At 43.6% G+C, this 11,575-nt stretch overlaps 2 protein-coding genes across 3 annotated transcripts in view; both read left to right on the top strand.

Annotated features, from left to right (window-relative positions):
• socs2 (suppressor of cytokine signaling 2) overlaps positions 1-3,816 on the top strand; it is a 6,579-nt gene extending 2,763 nt beyond the window's left edge. Inside the window, exons 3-4 of the mRNA XM_023425423.2 lie at positions 14-217; positions 845-3,816. Of these exons, the coding sequence (XP_023281191.1) occupies positions 91-217; positions 845-1,320 (603 nt within the window). The 5' untranslated portion in view covers positions 14-90 and the 3' untranslated portion in view covers positions 1,321-3,816. The remainder of the gene's footprint in view (positions 1-13; positions 218-844) is intronic.
• A 1,102-nt stretch (positions 3,817-4,918) lies between these two features.
• The window catches only part of cradd (CARD and death domain containing adaptor protein), a 9,469-nt gene continuing 2,812 nt past the window's right edge, over positions 4,919-11,575 (top strand). Inside the window, exons 1-2 of one of the 2 annotated variants that reach the window (XR_002761778.2) lie at positions 4,919-5,431; positions 9,298-9,744. Coding sequence is in view for 1 of the 2 variants with exons in the window: in XM_023425422.2 (XP_023281190.1) it covers positions 5,116-5,431; positions 9,298-9,593 (612 nt within the window). In the remaining variant the exon portion in view is untranslated. Of the gene's footprint in view, positions 5,432-9,297; positions 10,559-11,575 lie in introns of those variants that run through there. The other variant, XM_023425422.2, reaches the window with a different exon arrangement.

Here is an 11,575-nt window from a genome sequence, read left to right as displayed (position 1 = left end):
CCCCCCCCCCACCCCTTCGTCTGGCTGCTGCAGACCTCGTCCATGTCTGAGCTGTGGGCCTACAACTAGGCTGAAGGTTGGATCTGTCCAATGACCTGCCAGTCCTCCGAGTCCACAGACACCATCGAGAGCGACAGACGAGCCGACAACAACTCCAGGGCTGTGGAATCGGACGAGAGTCGCATCGCCTCAGCCATGAAAGACCTGAAGAACACAGGTGAGAGAGGAAACTCCTTCACCTGTTACTAAGACATCTGTCACTGCTCACATCCAGGCTCCTGTATGTGAGGCTCTGACAGTCAGACAGACTAGAGAAACAGACCAGCAGACGGCTGATCTCTGGCTGATGTGTGGCTGATGTGTGGCTGATGTGTGGCTGATGTGTGGCTGATGTGTGGCCGATCTCTGGCTGATGTCTGTCTGATCGCTGGCTGATGTGTGGCTGATCGCTGGCTGATGTGTGGCTGATCTCTGGCCGATCGCTGGCTGATGTCTGTCTGATCGCTGGCTGATGTGTTGCTGGTCTCTGGCTGATGTGTGGCTGATGTGTAGCCGATCGCTGGCTGATGTCTGGCCGATCGCTGGCTGATGTGTGGCCGATCGCTGGCTGATGTGTGGCTGATCGCTGGCTGATGTGTGGCTGGTCTCTGGCTGATGTGTGGCTGATGTGTAGCCGATCGCTGGCTGATCGCTGGCTGATGTGTGGCTGGTCTCTGGCTGATGTGTGGCTGATCTCTGGCTGATGTGTGGCTGGTCTCTGGCTGATGTGTGGCTGATCTCTGGCTGATCTCTGTTACTATCGTGTCTGTTATTTGTCTCTGATGTTTTCTGTCTCTGGTCTCAGGCTGGTACTGGGGCAGTCTAACCGCCACTGAAGCCAAAGAGATCCTGCAGGACGCCTCGGAGGGAACCTTCCTGGTGCGGGACAGCTCTCAGAGGGATTACCTGTTCACCATCTCAGCCATGACGTCGGCGGGTCCCACCAACCTGCGCATCGAGTACAAACACGGGAAGTTCAAGCTGGACTCGGTGGTCCTGGTCAAGCCCAAGCTGAAGCAGTTCGACAGCGTGGTCCACCTGGTGGAGCACTACGTCATGCTGTCCAGGACCAGCGACAAGGCGGCATCGAACTCTCAGCCCTCGGCAGCACCGCCCAACGGCACGGTGCAGCTGCTGCTCACCAAACCCGTGTACACGGCCACGCCCTCGCTGCAGCACCTGTGTCGTATCACCATCAACAGGAGGACGCGGCGGGTCCAGGATCTGCCGCTGCCCAACAGACTGAAGGACTACCTGACAGACTACGCCTACAACGTGTAGACAGGGGGTGGGGCTACAGCTCAGCTCAATGCATCAGCTGACCACTGACCAGTCCCATCACCTGCTCTACAGGTACCCGGCAGGGACACGCAATAACCATGCTGAGGTCTCCCTCCAGACGGGGGTCAGAGTCTCAGCTGGAGGTCTGCATCCTGATCACAGACACTTCAGGGTGGAGGCGGAGCCACCAACACTGAGGTACTGACCCTGACCACGACACGAGCAACACAATACCCCCCCCACCACCACCACGCAGTCACACTTCCTGGTCTCCTTTCAAATTAAAGCTCCAAACCAGATTCCCCTCTTTTATGAACAAATAAAAAGCTGCTTCAGACTCATTAGTTTCTAATAATAAAATGTTCTAATTTCCCAAAGTCCAAACGTCTTTAAATGTTTCGTTTTCAGGTCACTGTGACAGAAACAGGAGATCTGTGACTCTGGCCTGAAAAATCATCAACAAATACAAAAGTTAAAACCACAACAGGATCACAAACAAACAGAGAGAGAAAGAAGTTTCCAGTTTTCTGCTGCTCAGTGAATAATGACTGACGACTGTTTGATCACCAAATAATTAAAGATCAATTTCTAATATTGTTGCAGCTCAAACTTGAGCTGACGATTAAACTATTGTCACGATTGACGAGAAGCAGGAAGTGCCATTTGAACTGAATAAACTTTATTGATACAGGACTTTCAAAATATTCGTTACAAAACATTAACTAATTATTAGTTAGCAGTTATTCTGCAGGTGAATTATTACAGTTTAATAATCATGAAGTGGAACTACACTGTTTGTCCTGCAGCTATTGATTGCTGTCATCATTAATTGGTTTATTAAATGTCAAACGGTTTCCCAGGGCAACGTGGTGTTTTTTTTGGTCAAGTAAAGATCGGTTCAATAAAGTTGAATGAACCAGGTGAGTCCGATTAAAGTAAATCTACTCCCACGCTCACCATCGACCCATAAATAATATCTCTGAAGCTTCGTTTTCTTCTTGTTATTCCTACCTGTAAACACAGGGAACGGAGCCATCTGATTGGCTGAAGTGAAAAGTTCACCTGCGGCCAAACGTCAGTGAGGTTTCTCCTGATCGATGAGCAGCGTAGAAAGCAAACTCTTTCCTCTGAACACACGTCAGACTCTCCGTCATGTTTGACTTTGTACCTGCTGGATGTAGTACTCTGTAACTGTGGACCAATCAGATCGCAGGAAAACACAACACCTGTTGATACTACGCTGCTGAAACTCTGTACTGATCCTCCGTTTCACATGTTCCCAAAATCAGTTCTTTTATCCAGAGATGAGTAATTATTTGAAATATAATTATGAACGGGTGAAATATTCAAATCTCAGCAGCTGCAGTTTTTCTGACAAAGGTAAAATGTGTCACATTGTTAGCATTAGCATTGTTAGCACCATCAGTGTTGTGGTGCTGCAGAGACGCCCTGATGAAAAAAACGTCCCTTCCAACTCAAATCGCAATGTTTTATTTATTTATTTATTTTGCATATCGTGCAGCCTTAATTTCATCCATTAATCAATTAACAGAATTTTCTCGGAGTCCAAATTTAACGATCAGATTAACGATCAATCAACTGACGAGTTGTTTGAGAACGACTCTCCACTTCTCATTTAAAGAACCAGCAGCAGGAAACAATATTAATATAGCAGCTGATCTTTTCCTGAGTGGAAGTAGTTCTAACGTCTCAACCTGCGACTGAAAACCGAATAACATTAAAAAAACAAGATCACAGATCTAAAATTAAGGGAAAGAAAAACTCTGCAGGAGAGATGTTTGTGTTCAGTCCTCACTCCTTCAAGTGACCAGTAATAAAAATCTCAGAAACTCAGTTAAAATGTTGATGACATTTAAAACTATGTGATAATAATCAAAGGTAAAATCAGCTGTGAGGTCAGAGGTCACCCTCCGTGTTGGCGTCACTTCTCCAGTCTGTCAGGGTTCAGGTGTCAGGGTGATGTGGTCATGTGACAGTGGGTCACTCAGGTAAATGGGACTTTGTTATTGCACAGGTTTGTCCGCAGGTTCGATGCTCGTACTGTTGCGTCTGACACTGTGTGAACTCTCCACCACGTTTCTGTCAGTGTGGATTATTCTCATGTTCCTCTTCTGTTTGTATTTTTGTATTGGGGGGGTAATCATGGATGGGGGGGTCACTTCTTTTCTCCCTCAGCTACATGATGAAGTGGACGAACAGTTTCCTGTTTGCATGATGAATGAATAAATCTTTATTACATGAAACAATGAGTAGGACAATAACTGTGCATATCTCTGCTGTGGACCTGAACCTGCAGCTCAGCCTGTTTGATTTTATAAATATTTATTGATTGTGTCACACTGTGTTTTCTGGTACAGTTTTTGACTCTGAGCATGTGTCGTCCCTGACGCCGGCGGGCGGCGAGCTGCAGCGGCTCCGCCTCTGTAACGTCGATCAGCTGCAACCATGAGAAATAAAGTTTTATATGGTGGTTCATCATGTGTGTTTTCTTCACACGTCACAGCTCTGTGTTCTCTGCTCACTCGCTGTATTCACTTAGAAAAGCTTTTACATTTTTATATTCGGTTATTTGTGTTTTTAGTTTTCACTCAGTTTTTAAACGGTCACATTTCACCCTCTGGGAAAACCTCTAATTCAGTTTCACAACATCAGTTATATGAAACATTTTATTCAGATTTGTTTGTTTAATTTTTCCCTCATGTTTTTATGAATAGCTCAGTTTATCTTTGTCTCTTATCAGCATCCTGTCAGTGATCAACAGGAACACACTAATGTAAATATCAAAGCTACTGGACTAATGTGGGAGAAGAACATGGAGGAACAGGAAATACATTTTGTTTTTAGGTCAGTATCTACAGACACCAGGTAAATAAATCAAAGAGAACTGTTTCATAGAAACCTTCACGTTAACTTGATGTATTTATACTGAACTCAGTATTAGTCCGTAATAATTTAATTTATTCAGCTGTTACGAAGTGTGAGTTCCCAAACATAAACCTTTACGACTAACTCCTTAATAAACTGTTAAGTTTTAGAATTTCGTGCTGATTCTTATGTGTATATATATATATATATATGTATATATATGTATATATATATATATATATATATATATACGTATATATATATATATATATGTATATATGTATATATATATATATATAACAGTAGCTCGTGCTGTTTGTTACACACCTCAGGGAAACCGTTCAACCTAACCGCGTTGAATATGTTATGATTTTAGGATTCTTCATAATTCACTTGGGACTATAAATACTTAGAACTATATAGATGAATGTCTGACATTGCTCCTGGTGTTCCTGTAAATTCGGCTTATATTTTATTCACCAAGTACAAGTTTATTTCATAAAAATTTGAATTGTGTCTCTGGTTCCAGCTGCTTGCTAGCTGCTAGCTGCTAGCTACCGCACACCGCGGCCGTTAGCAACAAACGCTGGTATTGGCTCGTACTTAGAAACACCTGCTGTGTTAAAGGTTTGCTTAGTTTAGGACGGACGAATAATAAACCCAGACATTTATTTTTTATCTCATTTATTAAAGACATTCGTTAATTAGAGGATTTTCCAGACTTGAGAACCTGGGTGTTCACAAAACCTTGGTTCCGCTTACGTGTTTCCAGTCGGACACAATAACATCGAGTAAACTGCAGTTAACTGGGCGGGCTAGTTACTAGTTTTCACGATAGGTCGTTACGTTAGTTGATTATGAGATAACTAGTATGATTTACGGAGGGAGTCACCGGATGAGATCCTCAACATGGACCCGCTTCACAAAGCGGTTCTGCGGAAGCTGAGAGTTTATCTGTCCGGCGAGCTGCTGGTCTCAGACTCCATCGTTCCCTTCCTGTTCCAGGAGGAGGTTCTGACCGGGGCCCAGGTCGAGGACATCGAGTCCCAGCCCACAAACAGACTGAAGACTCTGAGGCTGCTGGACCTGCTCCCGACCCGCGGGCCCCGGGCCTTCCCCTCCTTCCTGCGGGCTCTGGAGGACTTCAGCTGGGTCAGAGACAGACTGCTGCTGGAGCTCCAGACTCCACCTGGACCTGGACCTGGACCTGGACCCAGCTCGACAGGTGAGACCAGGGTGGGAAGGTACGCCTGTTTTTACCAATATCCCAGGAGTTAGTCCAGCTGAGGTTCTGAAACCAGTTCCAAACGTTGTAGTCCACGTTTAAAACCTGTTCACAGATTTATACTCCATGTAGACCACATCAGTCCGGATCAGGTCTGTCTCTAAAACTACCACAGTAACACTTGTCAGACCTGGACTAGATCAACACGGAGACTCAGGAAGCAGATGAAAGACTAGTTTTAGATTTATTAAGTTTTTATTCTGACGTGTGAACACCTGCAGACAGGTGAACCTGAAAACAAAGAGCTGAGCTCACACACTGAGGCTCATTCAACATGTAAAAACATTCAAAAATATAGAAGAAATGTTTCAGTGTTTCACAGTGTTTCACAGTGTTTCAGTGTTTCACAGTGTTTCACAGTGTTTCAGTGTTTCACAGTGTTTCAGTGTTTCAGTGTTTCAGTGTTTCACAGTGTTTAACAGTGTTTCAGTGTTTCACAGTGTTTCAGTGTTTCACAGTGTTTCAGTGTCTCACAGTGTTTCACAGTGTTTCAGTGTTTCAGTGTCTCACAGTGTTTCAGTGTTTCAGTGTTTCAGTGTTTCACAGTGTTTCACAGTGTTTCACAGTGTTTCAGTGTTTCACAGTGTTTCACAGTGTTTCACAGTGTCTCACAGTGTTTCACAGTGTTTCAGTGTTTCACAGTGTTTCACAGTGTTTCACAGTGTTTCAGTGTTTCACAGTGTTTCACAGTGTTTCACAGTGTTTCACAGTGTTTCAGTGTCTCATGGTGTTTCAGTGTTTCAGCGTTTGTCTGACGTCGTCACACGGCAGCTGTGATTCTCAGAATGAGACAAGACTGTAAAAGCAGTGGAGACTCTGGGATAAGACGGACTCAGTGAATAAAGACTGAAGTCTGAAGATTCTTAGAACTGATCTGAGGTCTGAGCGTCTTCCTGGAAACGACATGAATCATCAGCAGCACAAATGAAAACGTCGACTTAAAGCACCTGTAAAGTTTCATTTTCCAACAGAAAGAAAAATAAAAAAAACTCAGATACTGAGATCTGAAGTTTCACATAGAGTCATAAAGTGTTGAAAATAATAATTCTGAGATTTGTGTCACACACATTGAAATACTGAGATTAAAGTCCTGAAGTAAAATAGTGTAATTTTAGAGAGAACATCACATTTCTGACAAATAAAACAACATTAGTCAATATTGTAATAATTCAATTCTGAGATATTTTGTGAAATAAAAAAATTAATTTGTGTGAATTGAAAGATTTAAATCTGAACTTTGATTAAATTAGAAATGGTCATAATTGATTTAATTATTATTGAAATCAAAGTCTAAATTTAGAGATTAAAGTTTAATTTGAGATAAAAGATTAAATGATGAAATAAGTAAAATAAAGTCAGAATTTTCAAATCATCATTTCAAATAAAAGTTAGAACTGATAATAATTCATCATCAGCAGAAACTGATCACTTCTGATCAGAGCAGCTTCCAAACGTTCGCAGGACAATTCCAGGAACGTCGTCTTCAGACTTCAGACCGACCGTCGCTGCCGGAGAACAAAGGACGAGGAGATTCCTGGAAACGAGTCGGTTTGTTCAGAGAGAAGAAGAACTGAGTTCAGAGGAGGAGGAGGAGGAGGAGGAGGAGGAGGAGGAGGAGCAGGAGGAGGAGGAGGAGGCTGTCTAAGTTTAACCTGATGAACTGAATGAAAACTGAGAGTGAAGTCAGACCGTGTCGTTCCTGGAAGCAGCTGCTTTATCCACATCTTGCATAACAACCAGCAACATGTGTGTGAGTGTGATGACATCACCGCAGCTACAGGAGGCGGAGTCTCCACATGGTGTCCAGGTGTTTTCAGACACTGAGCTGCAGGTACAACAAACCTCCAGACTCAGCTCCATGTGCAGTTATGATCTATTTCTAAGAGGGGGAGGGGGAGGGGAGCGCTTGTTTTCCAACCTCCTCCTCCCCCTCCTCCTCAGTCGTTTATTGCCTCCTGCTTTCCAGGAACCCTGGCAGCAGCAGCAGCAGCAGCAGCAGCAGCAGCAGCAGCAGCAGCAGCAGCAGCAGCAGCAGCAGCGTCTGTCTTCAAGCTGCAGAGCTGGATGTTTGCGATCACGTTCATCACATGATCCGGATCCTGCTGATCCCCCAAAACAACACAGGGTTAGGGTTAGCCTCCAGAGTCCCCAGAGGAGACCAGGTCCAGTGGCACTGGACTCAGGCCACACATGTGACTGTGAGAGGATCCGGCTTCAGGTCCAGATCTCCAGACTGAGACCTGACCAGTCCTGATAATAAGATCTTTAGATTTTTACTAACGATGGATGGTGCGTTATTAATTATAAAAATCGGTATTTGTGTGAATCTCCACGTCACTGCGAAGGAGGGAAACTTCAGTGATCCTCGAGGAATAAATAAAGAAATGAAATGAAAAAACATGAGAAAGTTGATTTCAAATAAGAAAAGAAAAAGACAAAGAAACTTTCCAGACAACCCTAACCCTTTTTTACATTTAATAAAAATCATGAAAATAATGTTTCATATCATTCCTAAAATTCATAACATGCTCATTCATGACTGACAAAATATCACAACTGTGATTTCAATCCAAATTCTGACATAAAAGTTGTGAATCTGAATCTGATTCATTTCTCTTGATTTTCAAGAAAATCATAATTTCATTTATTCACACCAAAGCTCACTGATAAATCATTACATTTTAGGATTTCCTGCTCATCTGTAAACACGTATTAAAAATGAAATATGATGGTCTTCAGTGACTTTGAGATGAATTCAGAAGATATTTAATCAAACCAGAAGCTTCGTCTCGATCAGAAACCTGAGCTGTGTCGAGCTGGTGCTGCTGGTAGTTTAGAGCTTTAGTTAGTCCCGTTTCTTCATGGTCGGTTACATGTATTTTAATTTTGAGTTACTGCTCATGGTAAATCCTTTACGTCCCAGCGTCAGGACCGTTCAGCTTCAGAGTCAAATAAGAAGAATCTCCACACTGAGCTGCTGTTCGTCAGGTCACCGACTTTCACCAAGTCTCCCTGAGAACGTGCACGTCCACGTCCACGTGCTCAGGACAAACAGCGAGCGAGGTTACCCGCGGCGACAGAGCACTTCCGGTGTCACAGTGACCTAAAGGGAAACAGGATGAGAGCACGTCCTCTGAACAGGAGCTCATAGTATTTTTTCTTCTGTTGTTTTTGTTGATGCTGTCGACCAATCAGAGGAGACCAAACAGTGCAACCCTCCTCTGACTGAGTACTGAGAACCAGAGTCACCGCAGAGACGACGTCAGTGTCAATAAAGATTATTATTCAAACATGCTGAACACGCCGAGGAGGTGTGAGTCAGCCGTGGTCACAGCACGAGCTCCAGCTTCAGTCACATCTACCAGCTGAGAGGAAAAGCTGATCCACACACAAAGTGTTTGAAGTTTAGTCTGAAGTCTGACATTTAAAGTTTGACACAAATAAATAAAGATTAAGTTTTAAAGTTAAAATGAGAAATTTTAGGGAAAAAGTCATAAATCTGAGATTAAAGTAGAATTTTAATTTTTTGAGTTTTGATATTAAAACTGATTTTGAGAATATTTCAAACGTGATGAAAGTGAAAAATCTTGGAGATCAAATCAAACAGTGAAATGTTGAGATTATAATGAAGATCTGGATTTTCAGATTAAAATCATAATTTAATATAAAGAAAATATCAACATCAGATCAAAGTTTGAGGTGAAATCGATCATTTTCAGATTCAAGTGAAAACGCTGATCATGAATCTGACTAATCTCAGACCTTCACCTCCTCTTCCTCCCTCTAACGCCCCTCCTCCTCCTCAGACTCCTGGCAGCTTCCCGCCTCCGTCCTGCAGAGGGTCCTCTCGGATCGGGAGCTGTCCCGGCTGGCGTCTCGGCTCGGGGCGGAGTGGGAGTCGGTGCTGATGGATCTGGGTCTGTCTGCGGAGGCTCTGTTCCGGTGTCGGGCCGACCACGCCCTCAGCGCTCACGGCACGGTGCTGGCCGCTCTGGTTCAGTGGAGGCGGTCTGAGGGGAGGAGGGCCACGGTCCAGAGACTGATCCAGAGTCTGCAGGCCACCGACGTCCACCCGTCCGTCCTGCAGGACGTCCTGCTGTGATGTCATCCTTCCTGTTTCTACTCTTCTCATCATTCCACAGAAACATACGAGATTTAAAGAGACCAGAACATCTGGAAGCAGTACCTCAACCAGAGCTGGCAGATGTTCTCACATTAACAGTCAGAGGTCATGTTTGAGAATGAATTCTGATGTAAGAGACAGTGACAAGTGTAAAATAAAAGTTCAGAGATCAGATTAAGAATCAACATTTTGAGTTTAACGGTCTGAATTTTCCAGATTAAGATTAAAATCTAAAGAAATCTGAATTTAAAGATGATTATTAGGAATTAAAAAAGTCTGAACTTTCAGAATAAAGTCACAAATCTGAGAGTAAAGAATCTGAGACAAACATTCAGATTCAAAGTCTGAAGCAGAATTAATTCACTTCTGAGTTTTACATGAAGAAAATCAATCACAGACTGTTCAGCAACAGAGTAAATACAAACACATGTTTATAGAAACAATAAGATTTATGTTCTTTATTTCCTCTTCTCCTGTGTGTGTGTGTGTGTGTGTGTGTGTGTGTGTGTGTGTGTGTGTGTGTGTGTGTGTGTGTGTGTAAGTGAGTGAGTGATCTGATTTTCAACCTTTTCCTGGAATTTAACTGAAACTTTGTTCGAACAGACGATTAGAGAGAGGGAGAGAGAGAAAGAGGGAGAGAAGAAGGGAGAGAGAGAGAGAGAGAGAGAGAGACTCCTTCAGAGGCCACACTAACACACACAGTCGGCCTCTCTCTCTCTCTCTCTCTCTCTCTCTCTCTCTCTCTCTCTCTGCTCTTCATTAATTCCTCAACAGCCTGCAGACTTCCTGCTGAGGATCAGCTTTCTGCTGCTTCTGACTCTTAAGGTGGACTGAGGAGATCCAGGATCATGTCTGTGACTTTCACCTCACTGACCTGACTGTTCTCTGTTCGACTGTTTGTTCAACTGACCTGCGGTTAATAAAGTTTCATTCACAACGTGAAACATTTTCATTTTTTCACCTGTAATGGGTTTTTTGAGTTCTGACATCTGACTGAACGAGACCAGGTGCAGACCTAGACCAGGTGCAGACCTAGACCAGGTGCAGACCTAGACCAGGTCCAGACTTAGACCAGGTCCAGACTTAGACCAGGTCTGGTAACCAGTCGTCTGAAGAGTAAATGTAGCTTCACGGTGCTAAGTTAGCGACGCTGCCTGTAAACACCCCCTGATAATCATTTTGATTGGTCAACGATTGACGATGTAACTTCACTCAGTCAGTCAGTCAGTCAAGTTCTCAGTCTTGTCTCACTGTTTGTGGTCCTCTTGGAATGAACTGAACCTGATACCTGGGTAAGTATGTTCAGACTTTTATTCTGAAATTAATCTGAACGTAGACAGAAGTCAGGAATCTGAAATTTGAAGAGAGTCTGAGGTTTGAGTCTAAAATCAGGAATTTAAACTATAGATTTAAATAAAAACCAGGAGTCTGAGATTAAGATGCTGAAATGATTTAAAAACTGATCAGAAAGTGTGGGTGTGATGTTGTTCAGTTGTGTATCAGTAGATAATCAGTAGATAATCAGTTTCTGTGGAGGTGATTTCCTGAAGTAAAGTGAATAAATCAGAGATTAGACCCAGTCGTTAAATCAGAAACAGGGAACACGTGCAGAGTGTTTGTCAGTGAATGCAGCAGAAACACAGAGTGGATGTTTGGATGTGTGACAGCAGCAGCAGCCTCCTCCTCCTCCTCCTGTCAGTCCTGTGAGTTTCTCAGAAAGCTGTGAACACTGAGCTTTATATCCTCGCTGCTTCCAAGAAACTGGAAATATTTAGAGGCTGCTGCTGCTGACGGAGCCTTTTTCTAGTTTTACTGGCTGAAAGTGGGACGGCGACAGACTGAGCAGAGTGTTAACCCCCGACGCTCCGGCTCTCTGCAACCACAGGAGCTTTAACGTCTGATGTGCCTTCATGTGTTTTCTCTGAACGCTGCGTCTCCTTTCTGTGTCAGATTCACAAACA

Source organism: Seriola lalandi, unplaced genomic scaffold, assembly GCF_002814215.2.
Source record: "Seriola lalandi dorsalis isolate HSWRI2012SDOR001 ecotype SW California unplaced genomic scaffold, Sedor1 jcf7180002054778, whole genome shotgun sequence".
NCBI lineage: Eukaryota > Metazoa > Chordata > Actinopteri > Carangiformes > Carangidae > Seriola > Seriola lalandi.
This window is presented reverse-complemented; position numbering and strand designations above follow the sequence as displayed.